The sequence below is a fragment of the Lathyrus oleraceus genome, chromosome 6 (assembly GCF_024323335.1).
Source record: "Lathyrus oleraceus cultivar Zhongwan6 chromosome 6, CAAS_Psat_ZW6_1.0, whole genome shotgun sequence".
Classification (NCBI taxonomy): domain Eukaryota; kingdom Viridiplantae; phylum Streptophyta; class Magnoliopsida; order Fabales; family Fabaceae; genus Lathyrus; species Lathyrus oleraceus.
Genome location: NC_066584.1, coordinates 39,797,458 through 39,812,190, shown reverse-complemented (window position 1 = coordinate 39,812,190; position 14,733 = coordinate 39,797,458). Strand labels below are relative to the sequence as shown.

Genomic DNA, 14,733 nt, shown 5'->3' with positions numbered 1-14,733 from the left:
CATAATCTTCCCCATGTATCAGATGACATACTCCTTGAATGGCTCAGAATAAGGCATTAGACATAGGTTCAAAGTAACATTTGCATCAAGATCATGTAGCAGATGAACTCAAGTGGATCCCAATACTTACATTAGATGAAAGCTCACTTCATAATGACTTGGTTTCAGAAATGTTGGCATTGACCAAGTCCTTTTGCATAGGGAATGTTGCCTAATTCTAAGTCCAAGTCTCATATCAAATCCAACAGTCCACACCAACATTTTTTAGGGTTTTGTTGTTTATTATGTACTTTAAGGTCCTAAGACCACAAACACAAACAAAATACAAAACAAGTATATACAATCACAATATAATCACAATATATGGCTCAAGTGAGCAAAGTGAAAATGGCATTAAAATAAACAAGTTAAATGATATGTATAATGACAAATGATAAATGGCTTGAATTTAACGTGCATAAAAGTAAATGACTTGAAATTAAAAGTTAGTCAAATAGTTAGTGGAACTTTGCTTTCAATTGTTTAAGTCATTCTTTGGAGAACACTCAACCCTCTATTCACAAGCATGGATCCTTGAACCAAGACATCTTCCAAAGGAAGGAAAAAAGCCCAAGTTTCCACACAATACCATGAAAGGGGGTGACTTACAATCTCACTTACTAGAATGATATGCCTTTTGTGTCAAGACTTAGCGCTATGTTAAGCAATCGTAATTGGACTTATGTAGAAGTCACAACTATCTGAGGCCGGACAATAAATCTTTTGGTGTTAATGCATGTTAGAGATATGGTTCTCTCTCTCTCTCTCTCTCTCTCTCTCTCTCTCTCTCTCTCTCTATATATATATATATATATATATATATATATATATATATATATATATATATATATATATATATATATACACACACACACATGTGTGTGTGTGTATCAATGTGAGCATTCTCTCTCTCTCTCTCTCTCTCTCTCTCTCTCTCTCTCTCTCTCTCTCTCTCTCTCTCTCTCTCTCTCTCTCTCTCTCTCTCTCTCTCTCTCTCTCTCTCTCTCTCTCTCTCTCTCTCTCTCTCTCTCTCTCTCTCTCTCTCTCTCTCTCTCTCTCTCTCTCTCTCTCTCTCTCTCTCTCTCTCTGACACTTAACCCCACAACCACATAACAAGTAAATAAATCACACAAAAATGCATAATTAAATTAAACAAAATTATTCACCATAAAGGGGGTGTTACACTAGTGGGTGCAGTGTCGACCGTGGTCGAAAAAAGCGGAGGAGAAAATCAATTTTTGTGTGGAAGATAGTGAGTCAACCAGCTTTGCTACCATATTGTGTTTTTGTGTGTCGAATATGATCACACATGCTGTATATTTATATGTAATAATGGTTATACACAATAGATAATAATCTAATTACACTTATGACTAATTGAATATTAATTATTACTATTTCATTTCTAATGGATTCTTATCAAAAATGTTTAAATCGAGAGTTCATTTTTAAGTTTTTATGTTTTCTACCATTTGATTAAACTTGTATATTTTATATATAAAAGTTTTCTATGGTCAATTCATTATCATAATTCGTTTGAATTACTTTATAGATATTAAAAATAAAAGTCAAATTTCTTTCCACATCCAATATCTATAATTAACTTATTTTAGAAAATTCTTTTATATTGCCGGTGCATTTCAATTAAGGTTCTAATATATTATTAGCATTTCAAGTACAACACATAGTAATGACTCAACATCTATTTTACTCATAAATATGCATCTCAATAAACATTCTTTGAACTTTTGAAATTTTATCTGACTAACTCATCAAACTTTTTACAATAAAAACTTATAATTTGATATATCCTTAAAACATGTCAAACTAAACATGAAAACTTCAAATGTGTATCAAACTTGATTTACTAGAGTAAGAATGTGACTCATTAAATCTTTATTCAAATGCTTCAAACTGCTTGAATACATCATAGTATCTCATTAGAGTGAATCAGTGTTCACAGAAGTTGATAAAAGCCTACAAACTCTAGCTTCCTTATAGACAAGTCCATGAGTACAAAGATACCCTTTTTGTGGACTACAATGTCTATCTTCAGAACAAATGCACATTCCTTCCAAAGCACATCCATCAAATTTCACCAACTCCTTCCCATACAATATCTCATCAGACCAATCACCAGAAAACACATTTTCAGGATCCATTTGTTTTTTAGCATCAATAAAAGCATTAAACTTAGGATACTTTTGTTGCACATTTAAAAATGCTAAGTTCCTATTCTTAGCCCAATGCGGCTTAGCACCATACTTAAAAAATGCCATTTGTTCCAATTCCTCCCAAACATCTTGGTTTAATCTAGGTGCAAACTGGTCATTTGCGCGATAATAATTGAAATCAATTACTATAGAATCTTCAGATGGTCCTAGATATGCTTCTGAGGCTTTAATGTAACGTATCATAATTCCATTATAGTTGTCTATGCCACAGAAATTCTGTGGATTTATGTCTCTTAGCTTTTTCACATCTTTGATAAAGTCTCCAAATTTTGAAGCAGGGAAAATTGCTGTTGATTCATAGAAGAACAATCCTTTGATTCTTGGATCCCAAGCACATGATTTGAAGATTGTTGATGAATATAAACATGAACCTGAAGTTTGCATTCTTCCTTGATAACCAATTACAGGATAGCCAGTGGAGAATAGACCATTGTTCTTTAAACCATTGGCTGTTAATTTCCTGAAGGCCAATGAAAGTGATGCTGTAGAGCATTTTACTTTTGAGAATCCTGTGATTTCCAGCAGTTTCTCTGCATGACAATGTTTTCCTAAGATTTAAAACATAATATGTCCATGATTTTAGAAGAGTTCGGGATAAGGTCATGATTGTTTACCTGCTCCTCTGACAACTTTAGCGATGAAAATGGAATTGGCTTGAAATCCAATGAAATCAAAAACTCCATCACCAGAAGCATTTAAGGGAGCCCTGAAATCATATCTATAAACAGCAGTATATTTTGATGGATACCATGTTATGTCTGCAAACTCATACTTGTTTGCATGATCCATGTACACATTTTCAATATCATTATCATCTGTGAAATTGAATGTTATGCTTCTTTTGAACCTATGCTCAATTGATAACTTCACCTGTATGCATCAATTAGTACTTATTTATTGAGAAATAGTTCAAATCCTACAATCATGTCAAACACGTGAATAATATGTGATTAAACTTTAGTCATTTTGTATAATGACTTTGAAGGAGACACGTAGGAGATTTAGATTTAGATTTAAATTTATAAATGAGACCAAAATTTAATTTAAAAGGTGGGCCAATTAAAATTAGTTAGATCTGTGTGGTTGCATTTAATGATCACCAGCTCTTGACCCCACGCTATTAAATTCGATTTTGAATATCTCTTTCCTTTTCTATAAGTAAACATTGATTTTCTTTAATGATATAAGACTAGTTTGTTTTAATTTTTTTTAGAAAAATTTTATATCTAAAAAAAAGAGATAGTAATTTGAATTCAAAATAGTAAAAAAAAAAAGAAATAAAATAAAATAAAGTTTACCTTGGAGATAGCACCCAGAACACCAAGAGAAACTTTAGCAGCATTAAAGAGAGGATGATGTGAATCCAACTTCAGAATTTTGGCATACCCTTCAGATTTAGAAGCAGGAACAACAACAGTAATTTCCAAAACTTGTTCATGAAAAGCACCACCTTTACCCCACCAAGAACTCCCATGTGCACCAGTGCTAATAACACCCCCTATTGTAACACCCTCCCAATAAGGTGCAGCAACCAAACTGAACCCATTTTTCTCAACCTCATCAATCAACTCACGAAGTCTCACACCTGAATCAACTGTTACTGCCAAATTTTCTGCATCAATTTCGATTCCTGAATCGTATTTTTCCGTGCTTATAAAAAAAGCATGATTATTGTTAGTATTCTGTTGTGGGCATGAGAGTGCTGGGATTGTGTGTGAGAATTTGGTGACGATTTTGGCTTTAAGGTTGTTTTGAACAACGTAGGAAACTGCTAAACGAAGCTGTTGTTCTGTGGTTGGGTATGTTACATTGAGAGCGTAACATGTTTTGCGGTCGTTCCATGTTCCGTAGGTGTTTTCGAGAGTGCAGATTGTTTGGTTGCATTGGATTGGAGACTTTGGGGTTAGGCTATGGATTAGTGGAAGTATGCATAAAATCCACAACATGAATACTTCCATTAATCCATAGCTAGTATTACTCATTTGGGTTCTGATGATGGTGGTGAAAGGTATTGAAATGGAGGAATTGTGATATGAATTTGTTGGTTACAGCACCATTATTATATATGATGTGGAGTGTGTGGTGGAGTGTAAGTATGCAACTTGTAAAGACAAAACAAGTAAATGCACGTGATTCATGAGTTTAAAAAATAAAATGATACAAACATGTGTCAACATCAAACATGTGTCAACATTTATTACTCGCTTTCTTTTAAAATGAATGTGGTTTATTGATTTTAAAGTGTTCGCAGTTTTTTCAATTATGTCTTTTAGTTACTCTTTACACTACTTCTAATGCATTAATAGGGTTAATTTAATAAAAAATAACATCTTAGGATAATATCATTGTATTTCTTAATCTGTGTATAAAAATTTTAAATGACTATAATTTTAAACAGAGTTAGTATTTCGGATTGAGATTAATATATTTCCGTCCTTAAAAATAATCTGTAATTCGATTTTAGTATTTACATTGAGTGAAAGAACTCTCTCTCTCTCTCTCAAGGTTATTTTTCTTCTTCGTGCCATTGTTTCAGAACTTCATTTACAGTTGGTCTAATTTGTCTATTATTAAGTGTATCTTATTGTTTTGTTTGCAGTTTTCTGACACCAAACCGAAGATTTTTGGGTTAGAGAAGAAAAAAACGCTACTTTTTGTTGTGATCCTGAAACGTGTGTATTAAAAGATACTCATGGTTCAAGCCGTCATTTGTGGTCCCTTAAATTAAAGCTCAGGTTGGTCCACATGTTTAACTTTAAAAATATGTTTTTTATTGAATATTAATCTAGGTTTTATCATTTACAATTTATTTATCATTTACAATTTGTCATAATCAATTGTTGCTAAAAAGAAAAAAGTCTTTATTTTGTTGTCTGTGAGTCCAATGTTGGATTGTATTTAAATTTTGATGTTATACAATGTGTAGTAAATGTTTAGTACGCTGATTGTATTTGAGCAATTTTGACCCAATTTTACGATATGTGTTATGTATAAGCTTGGGTTTATTTAAAAAAGTATTTTACATTAAGGGTTGTTTTGTAAAAGACCTTATGTTAAGGTATGGGAGGAGAATATGCATTTAGTGACCAAGATCTTGATATTTTTGTCCTTTTTTGAGGCGTGTGTTTAATAAAGGAGATTGATCCTGGGTTTGAACATAAGGCTGTGAAAATATGGTGGAAACATGATGGTGGTAGTTTAAAAAATTATTTAAAACCCTCTAGGGATGAAGGAGATGCATATGAGTTAGCTGCATTTGTTGAGAACTATAAATGTGAGGTTGAAATTTACAATAAGCCCAAACCAAATGCAGTGGAACCAACATTTATGGAGAATGTAAGAGAAAAAGGGAAAAAAGTGAAGATGGTGTTAAAAGATATAGTTATTCTACTGATGAGTCTGTCAAAGGTATACATTTTGAAAATAGTGAAGAAGAAATGATGAATGGATTTGATGAAGGTTTTGATGAGGGTTTAGATGAAGGTTTCCAAAGTTCTTTTCATTTATTCTCGGTGAGTTTCCAGACATGTTCTTATATGTTTTGATGTATTTCCAGGATCCCTTTTTTTATCTGAGGTATTTCTAGATATTCCTTTGTAATTTAGAGGCATTTCCAGAGTTTATTTCTTTCACCCTATATTGAATTTCCAGATGCGCCTTATTTTATCCGATGTATTTCCGGATTATTCCTTTGTCTCACTGATGTATTGTCATATGAGTTTTGTGTTCTGAGGTACTTCCAGAACTTATCCGGTGTATTTTTGTGTTCTGAGGTATTTCCAAAACTTATTCGATGTATTTTCGAATTATTCTTTTATCTCTCTGATGTGTTTCCAAATGAGTTTTGTGTTATGAGGTATTTCCAGAACTTATCCGATGTATTTCCGGATTATTCCTTTGTCTCTCTGATGTATTGTCATATGAGTTTTGTGTTCTAAGGTATTTCTAAAATTTATCCGATGTATTTCCGGATTATTCCTTTGTCTCTCTGATGTTTTGTCATATGCGTTTTGTGTTCTGAGGTATTTCCAGAACTTATCAAATGTATTTTTGGACTATTCCTTTGTCTCTCTGATGTATTGCCAAATGAGTTTTGTGTTCTAAGGTATTTCCAAAACTTATCTGATTTATTTTCGGATGTTTGACTGTCTTTCTGATGTATTTCCAGAATTTGTCTCTTTTATCTGATGTATTGTCAGATGTGTCTTTCATTCTGATGTATTTTCAGAATTTGTTTCTCTTATCCGATGTATTGTCGGATGTGTCTTTCATTCTGATGTATTTACAGAATTTGTTCCTTTTATCCGATGTATTGTCAAATGTGTCTTTCATTCTGATGTATTTCCATAATTTATTTCTTTTATCCAATGTATTATCGCATATGTCTTTCATTCTGATGTGTTTCCAGAATTTGTTTCTTTTATCGATGTATTTTTGGATGTGTCAGTCTTTCTGATGTATTTCCATAAATTGTTTTTTTAATCTGATGTATTGTCGAATGTGTCTTTTATTTCATTTGAATTTTATTAGTCATTTTTATGCATCATAAACCACAGGTTAAGAAAAAAGCCAAGATTTTGGCACGAAAAGACAAAAAAGATCACACTTGTTTTGTCAAATCACTCATGCATCTAACACATCTTCAAATTCACACTAAATTCACAATATATCGGCAATTTGGAATGCATTACACCAAATATTTTGCATTAAATTCAAACCAAATTCAAAATTTCCCCAAATTCCATCAAATTCAAGTAAAATGCTCTCACATTTTTCTCATTTTTGCATAATCTCAAATTTAACCCTTAACCTAATCCTAACTATTTATAAAAGTGCATTTTCACATCAGAAAATCATTAACAACTCACCCTTACAATTGCCAAAGCTCTACCTAATTGAATTCTCAAAATTCAAGTTTCTTCACTTTTAAGAAATTTTGAATTTTCACTAATTCTTTTAAGTTATTGAGCAATTGTATTTTCACTTTCATTGCATCTAATTTAGAGAACCATTACCTACACAAATAACCAACCAAAATAGTTCAAATCAAGATCAAAAGTTTAGTTCGATTTTGAACTCGATTTTTGAAGTTTCTCGGATCTTGAATTTGAATTTGGATTTGAGTAGAAGAGGTTGAGAAGGTTCGAAATCTATAAAAGTTTTTGAACTAGAAGTTTGTTTGGACCTTCGTCGGAGCTCACTACGCCAAAAAAGACCTATGAGAGCGCTTTTTTTGGCCTTTAAAAGCGCTTAAAAGCGCTGCCGTAGGTGGCGCTGCTATAGGTTTTAGCAGCGCTTTTTGTTTACTAAAAAGCGCTGCTAAAGGTTGTCAATAGAGAGCGCTTTTTAGTAAAAAGCGCTGCTAAAGGTGGTATATAGACAACCTTTAAGAGCGCTTTTTACTAAAAAGCGCTCTCTATTGACAACCTTTAGCAGCGCTTTTGAGTAAAAAGCGCTCTTAAAGGTTGTCTATATACCACCTATAGCAACACTTTTTACTAAAAAGCGCTCTCTATTGACAACCTATAGCAGCGCTTTTTACTAAAAAGCGCTCTCTATTGACAACCTTTAGCAGCGCTTTTTAGTAAAAAACGCTCTCTATTGACAACCTTTAGCAGCGCTTTTTACTAAAAAGCGCTGTCTTTTCCTCTAGTAAAATAACAAAACGCTGCCTTCAGTTTAAGCCTACCATTTCAACCTGTAATATTTTTTGGGAATAATCCCATAAACCTGTAAATCAAGCCTCTCTAATTCAAGCATTTGGAGTCATAATTCAATCATTTGTAATTTTTTAAACCAACACAAGCAAACCAACACAAGAATGAACACATTTGGAGTCATAATTCAAGCAAACCAACACAAGGATAGATAGGCACTGAACACATTTGGAGTCATAATTCAAGCATTTGTAATTTTTTAAAGCAAACCAACACAAGAATGAACACATTAATCTATCCATGAAATTAAAGATATCACTAAAATTATAAAGAACTATACACAAGTCAAAACTAATATGTTATACGGCCTATTTGGAGTCATAACTAATCTGTTAAAAATATAAAGAACTATACACTTGCCAACCAGAAACCATTCTTCATCAAAGTATTCATGTTATTTTGAAACCATTATATACTAATTAATCTTTTCTCAATAAAATATTGACACAATTCCTCCTTGATTTGTTCCAACTGCAGTCTCGTGTAATGAGCACACTTGTATTCATCAAAGTACTACATAACAAAACATAATATGCATGATTTAGTTAAAAGTAATAAATAATATGAAATATTCGATAAATATTAAAACAAATCCTAAGTTATAAATCCATACCGTGATTGGAATCTCTATTTGATTCATATTAATGATTTCCCTCATAAACCTCATTACAAAGTATCCGCAATCGATACCGTTGCGCTGTAGAGGACACTACATAGAAAAAAAAAATAAGAATGTATAGTTATCTTTTCTTATCAAGTAGCATCACTATTATAAGCAAAATTGTGAAAATTAAAGTACCTGCACTTTTATCCACGTAATGTTGCTGGATTTAGTACGTGGTACTCGAGCTTGTCTTTGAGATCGGAACACTTTTATTGATCTAACAAAATAAAAACATATATTTAGAACAATCTCACATAAATATACACGAATATTTAGAACAGTCTCACTTACGTATCAACTAATTGCTTCATATCCGGATAATTTGTCCATTCACCATCTATCGAATTCAGAAAATATACCACTTCTTTTAAAGGATCAATAGCAAGCAACAACCAGTGACACCTATAAATTAAAACAAAAGTTTATATGGAAATTTTTACGTAAAAGAAACAATTAAAGATTAGAATAAACTTAGAATTAAAATCTAACCCTGAATTATACGGCCAAAGATACAAGTTGTTTGTACTGCTGGCCATGAATCTCTTGACTAAGTACTCTCTACATGAATCCGGTTCCCTACAAATTAATGCTTTGTTGACCAGGGAGGAAGACACGAAACGGAATCTGTTTGACAATTGATCATTCCCGCGCATGAAATTGTCATACAAGAACCTTCAATAAAAACATAATAAACATTAGACTATTTTTATTGAAATGTGTAAATAAATTGTTCAAGTAATTAAATAATATATAGATCGGATTACCGGATGTATGTGTGTATAACACCGACGCCTAATTCTTGATGCCGAAAAATATGTTCCAGATCTTCTTTTCCGATTGTTTCAGTGCATGTAAGACTCATCAATGTCTAAGCAATTCAAACCACAAATAACTAGAATAATTAGTAGAATAATTGAATGCTAAATCATGCATGTGAATACGCGTACCAGAAGTTTAACACACTGACAGGGACCCAAAATCTAAACCCTGAACAGAAAAATTTCACAGAAAGGTATTAGAAATATGCATATCAGTAACTCCAGAGTAACAATTAGGCAATGAGATTTGTTTATACCATAAAGTAAAGCTGGCAGAGCATCTCTTCTGTATTTTTCTGGAAGCTCTGAGAGCTTCTGTTGCCATAAATTATTCCACGCAAAGACAACCGCAATGACACACGGACCCAACACAATCTGGTTTAGTAAAACCTGTCAAAAGAAAAGATAAAAAAAGAAGAGAAATTAGAAGTTGTGACTATCCTTAACTACTGCATGCTTCTACAATGCATAATACAATACCTTTAGCATTAGGTTCTGGACATTTGGTTTAGGGAGACAATGATCAAGCAACTGGTACCAGGCGAAAGAACCAGGACCATAGAAAAGGAATCCATAGGAAGTCATTCGCAGAGCACGTAGCAAATCGTGTTCCGAAAGAAGCCTCGACAATACATCCTACAGAAAATCCGTTTGGTTTATAACAAACTCCAAAGTATCACCATGAAATTTTAATGCAAAAATAAACAAATAGCAGCTCGCATTCACCCTCTCAACATGACCAAAACCAAAAACCATTCAGCACATATTATGAAAAACAATATGTTTTTCTCTAATGGCTATAACCATTTGCCAAACGGTAGCACTTACATTAATCTTGACACGATGGATACACCTAAAAAACAACTCTTTCAAACTTCAAAGAAAACACACTTCAGCTGAACCTTACAGAACTATAATTTTACATCAAAAGAATCAATATATAACATCTATGAATCACGGACACTCTAGACATAACACTCATACTAATACACTCTTACAACGACACTGATAATAATTTTAAAAAATAACAAATGTAATAACAAACTTTTATTTTTAGGTGTTGGTGCTAGTAAAACACTAATTTCATACAAAATTAATCACCTATTACAAAAATACGTCAAAAAATTACCAAGGCAAAATTCTTTTTTATTTTTCTGATAATTTCTATTGAACAGTAACACTTACCTGAGAGGCATTTTCATCCGTCTCTTTGGCTTTGCTCCAACGGTTACTGATCTGAGCAATTGTGTCACCAGTAAGGGCGAGGGAGGCGGCTGTTATCGCCTGCTTCACCGGGAACTGATAACCACCTCCGACGATGGAACCAGGCGAAGTCGAATTAGAGCGAATACGACGCCGTCGAGATTCCGGTGACGGATTCCACTTCCAGAAGCCGCTAAATCCACTCCCAAATCCAAGCGCGTCCATTCCCTCTCGAAAAACACGCGATTTTTTAGCTCTTAAGTCTTATTCTTATTTCAAGACTCTAACATGTGGTGTGAGTCTGAAACAAAGAAAAAGTGAAAACGCAGCGTTTCATACTCAGTTTTCCCTTTCCCAAATTCAATAAAAATGGAAATTTTCAAAATATAAAATATAAAAAGCGAATCGTCGTTTGAAGCATAGGACCTATAAGAGCGCTTTTACCTTAAAAGCGCTTTCATAAGTGTGAAACCCATGAGACCTATAAGAGCGCTTTTACCTTAAAAGCGCTTTCATAAGTGTGAAACTCATAGATGTGAGACTGAGACCTATAAGAGCGCTTTTACCTTAAAAGCGCTTTCATAAGTGTGAAACCCATGAGACCTATAAGAGCGCTTTTACCTTAAAAGCGCTTTCATAAGTGTGAAACTCATAGATGTGAGACTGAGACCTATAAGAGCGCTTTTACCTTAAAAGCGCTTTCATAAGTGGAGACCTATAAGAGCGCTTTTACCTTAAAAGCGCTTTCTTTACATAGGCGAATTTTTTTCAAGCTATTACAGCGCTTTTTTTAAAAAGCGCTTTCTTTTTGGTGCTGCCAAAAGCACTTTTTGGCGTAGTGGCTTTATCGGAGAGCCACCATGTCCACCACTGTTGTCGGAAAGTTCTTGAGGTTTTTGTCAAAGTAATCATAATCCTCGTTTTTTCTTGTGTTTTATGTTGTTTATACATGCTTAAGGAACTTATTTCAAGCATTAGTTGCATGAATACGCATTTAAATTGAATTTCCAGAAAATTGCTCAAGAACAATCATGAACACAAGAACACAAAAATGGAAAAAATGAGAATCTCAACCATAAATTGCAAACTCATATACCATTTGAACCGACTTTTTTTGCGCTGATCACAAATATGTAATTAGTTTTGTATTTGGATGTGTATTTTGGTCGGATCAAATGGTTTTTAATTATGGATTACATTCACTTTTTTAATTTATTTTTATTAACCATAGCTTTTTTTTTTCTAATTTTAATTGCATATTTGGAGTCGGGGCGAAAATCAAAGGCATGGTCTAACCATGTCATCAGCATGGGGCAATGTGAAACCTAATGGTGGCGGTGAAGGATTGAAGTCAACAAAGGTGTGACTAGACAATTCTCTAGGGTTTTCAAAACCCTAATGTCTCAAGGCTTGATCTCTTGGCTTCCTCAGGCTTTGTTAGGGCCTTCAAAACCCTAATCAGGAGAGGGTGAATCAGATGAACTTGGTGGCCTGACTGTACATCCATGACCACTAAATCTACACACATTATCAACATGCCTGGCCTAACCTTTCTTTGAGCATTAGTCTTGGTCCAAAGTCATTGGTGCTATTCATATGGTTGTGGATCCATCTTTGGTCCTGGTCATCTAAACAACCAAACTCCTTGTGTTTCAAGCCATTTTCTAGTCATGCCATTGGTTCATGGATATTATATCAAAACTCTAACCTTATGGTCTCATTTCATAGCCTTGTTCATATACATTATCAGTCAAGTTATTGTCTTTTCAAAAGTCAAACATTCAAGTCATAAACAAACCAATTGTGAAACCTTAAATTGTCGAATAATTCTTTTAATATACATTTTGGGGATTATGGTGTTACACGTGGGAATGCGGGCGGCGACGCGATATTGGGGATGAGCCGATCTAGAAGAGGCGATTACAGCAATATAGTTATCTCACTAGAAGATTGTCAGGTGCGGAGTGATGGAGCTATTTGTAACACCCTATAACCCCACATACAAATTATCACATAACTTAATAAAACGTGCAACCACATAGGATGTCACAAACATCAAACATATCCTTCTCCGTAACATGGGCTACATTAATTCACATAAAACCTATCATCGCATGCTCACTTTCACATAGGATATCATCGCGGAAGAGTCATCATTAAACAATTATTAAAGGTATAACATCTCATGAAATTTGGTCTCAAACTTTAACTTTCATAACATAAATAAAAAGAGTTTTATCAATCAACTTGAACGAATCATTTGGAATCTCCAAGAAACAAAAATGGTATTTAACTTCAACATAAGCAACACAATAAGTAAAACAAGTTTTTCCAATCCGATGTTACATAATCAGAGCAAGACACTACTAACCAAAATGATAAACTAAGGAAGTTCTCTAAGAGCCAATTTCTACTTACTTCAGTGAGATCTACACGATACTCATGTAAAGGCAACGTTCAAACAGAAGGAGGGAGAAACAACATTCAATATAAATAGTGTAACGAATGCTAAGTTAGAGAAACATACAATAATTATAAATTTATTACACAATCAACAACAACATATTCTCACACCAAATCATCAACACCATTATACACAGCAACATCATAATCATCATCAACAACATACACAACATCATCTTAATCATACATAATCGTATTTCCTACATCCATTTCATTTATGCTATGCGACTCATGACAATGACAACAACTCATACTCATGTGATACCATATCACCAAGAGGTTCCTTAGCAAACCGAGTTCACCCTGCTTGAATTCGGGAAAAGTCATTAATCCACCTTGCTCGGATTGCAACTTGCTTCTTTCATCAACAACAATGACATCATGAATGCATGTCAAACACGTAAATGCAACAAAAACATAATATTTAAAGTCTTTTCCCGGTAATAAACAAAACATGCATTGACCCAACAATAATAGTCCTCCCTATCCGAACTGTTATTCACCAATCACAAAAACATCATCAATATTATTCTCAACATATAACATCATATACCACACAAACATTAATCAATATTATTACAACCAACAACAACATCAACTCTAGCAACTTAATAGTATCATAATCACAAGTATTCGATCATGTTAATTCGACATACATCAACACCTCATTATAGTAGAGCCCATAAAACCACATATTTCTCGCGATTTTGTGCGATTGCTCTTGTTTTTTCAGCCGTCCATCCGACCCTAAGCCCCCAGTTTTGACCTCTAACAGTCTCAAATCATACCCTACATCATGGTACATGAAAAGATATAGATTTTTATCATCTTTTAACATCTAACTCAACAATGCATCATGTTCATCTTCTCTAAATCACTATTAACAAACTTCATGGTCACAACCTTCACACATTCATCAATGGCAGAAATTCATACCCATAAATTCATGATAAATCAACACACTTTCAGCCACACAATCACATATATAAACATTATAAATCATCGTTCAATCATGGATTTATGAGAAAACACAATAATAAATCATTTAATCATTGTAAAGACATAAACCCTAAGGAGAGTAAGAACCTCTCTTATTACTATTTCATTTCTAATGGATTCTTATAAAAAATGTTTAAATCGAGAGTTCATTTTTAAGTTTTTATGTTTTCTACCATTTGATTAAATTTGTATATTTTATATATGAAATTAATTACTATATACTATCGGTGTAAAAAAATTTGTACGATCAATTCATTATCATAATCCGTTTGAATTACTTTATAGGTTTTAAAAGTAAAAGTCAAATTTCTTTCGACATCCAATATCTATAATTAACTGATTGTAGAAAGTTCTTCTATATTATCTATGCATTTCAATTAAAGTTCTAATATATTATTAGCATTTCAAGTACAACACATATTAATGATTCAACATCTATTTTACTCATAAATATGCATCTCTATAAACATTCTTCGATCTTTTGAAATTTTATCTAACTAACTCATCAAACTTTTTACAATAAAAACTTATAATTTGATATATCCTTAAAACATGTCAAACTAAACATGAAAACTTCAAATGTGTATCAAACTTGA

General features: G+C 33.1%; 3 protein-coding genes across 3 annotated transcripts; all 3 read right to left on the bottom strand.

Moving 5' to 3' along the window:
* Positions 1-1,902: 1,902 nt before the first annotated feature.
* On the bottom strand, positions 1,903-4,369 carry LOC127097415 (L-gulonolactone oxidase 3). Its single transcript, XM_051035910.1, has 3 exons — positions 3,572-4,369; positions 2,888-3,143; positions 1,903-2,803 (listed from the first exon to the last, which is right to left on the bottom strand). The coding sequence occupies exons 1-3, from the start codon at positions 4,253-4,255 to the stop codon at positions 1,980-1,982; spliced, it is 1,764 nt and encodes a 587-aa protein (XP_050891867.1). The 5' UTR covers positions 4,256-4,369; the 3' UTR covers positions 1,903-1,979.
* Positions 4,370-8,590: 4,221 nt separating this feature from the next.
* On the bottom strand, positions 8,591-9,320 carry LOC127097413 (uncharacterized). The gene is made up of 3 exons (XM_051035909.1): positions 9,144-9,320; positions 8,946-9,056; positions 8,591-8,871 (listed from the first exon to the last, which is right to left on the bottom strand). The coding sequence occupies exons 1-3, from the start codon at positions 9,305-9,307 to the stop codon at positions 8,781-8,783; spliced, it is 366 nt and encodes a 121-aa protein (XP_050891866.1). The 5' UTR covers positions 9,308-9,320; the 3' UTR covers positions 8,591-8,780.
* A 189-nt stretch (positions 9,321-9,509) lies between these two features.
* On the bottom strand, positions 9,510-11,034 carry LOC127097412 (uncharacterized). Its single transcript, XM_051035908.1, has 4 exons — positions 10,658-11,034; positions 9,953-10,108; positions 9,730-9,862; positions 9,510-9,641 (listed from the first exon to the last, which is right to left on the bottom strand). Exons 1-4 carry the CDS (start codon positions 10,898-10,900, stop codon positions 9,580-9,582), a joined length of 594 nt encoding a protein of 197 aa, XP_050891865.1. The 5' UTR covers positions 10,901-11,034; the 3' UTR covers positions 9,510-9,579.
* Between the last annotated feature and the right edge of the window lie 3,699 nt (positions 11,035-14,733).

What these genes read in the sequence shown, in the direction of transcription:
- LOC127097415 (XM_051035910.1), bottom strand. Translation starts at nt 4,255, where the DNA reads ATGAGTAATACTAGCTATGGATTAATGGAAGTATTCATGTTGTGGATT. An exon ending in TTCTGGGTGCTATCTCCAAG is followed by an intron (nt 3,144 to 3,571) that starts GTAAACTTTATT and finishes TGATGCATACAG; the next exon opens with GTGAAGTTATCAATTGAGCA. An exon ending in TAAAGTTGTCAGAGGAGCAG is followed by an intron (nt 2,804 to 2,887) that starts GTAAACAATCAT and finishes ATTGTCATGCAG; the next exon opens with AGAAACTGCTGGAAATCACA.
- LOC127097413 (XM_051035909.1), bottom strand. Translation starts at nt 9,307, where the DNA reads ATGCGCGGGAATGATCAATTGTCAAACAGATTCCGTTTCGTGTCTTCC. An exon ending in CTTTGGCCGTATAATTCAGG is followed by an intron (nt 9,057 to 9,143) that starts GTTAGATTTTAA and finishes TTTAATTTATAG; the next exon opens with GTGTCACTGGTTGTTGCTTG. An exon ending in ATGAAGCAATTAGTTGATAC is followed by an intron (nt 8,872 to 8,945) that starts GTAAGTGAGACT and finishes TTATTTTGTTAG; the next exon opens with ATCAATAAAAGTGTTCCGAT.
- LOC127097412 (XM_051035908.1), bottom strand. Translation starts at nt 10,900, where the DNA reads ATGGACGCGCTTGGATTTGGGAGTGGATTTAGCGGCTTCTGGAAGTGG. An exon ending in CGGATGAAAATGCCTCTCAG is followed by an intron (nt 10,109 to 10,657) that starts GTAAGTGTTACT and finishes GATTTTCTGTAG; the next exon opens with GATGTATTGTCGAGGCTTCT. An exon ending in TCCAGAACCTAATGCTAAAG is followed by an intron (nt 9,863 to 9,952) that starts GTATTGTATTAT and finishes TTCTTTTGACAG; the next exon opens with GTTTTACTAAACCAGATTGT.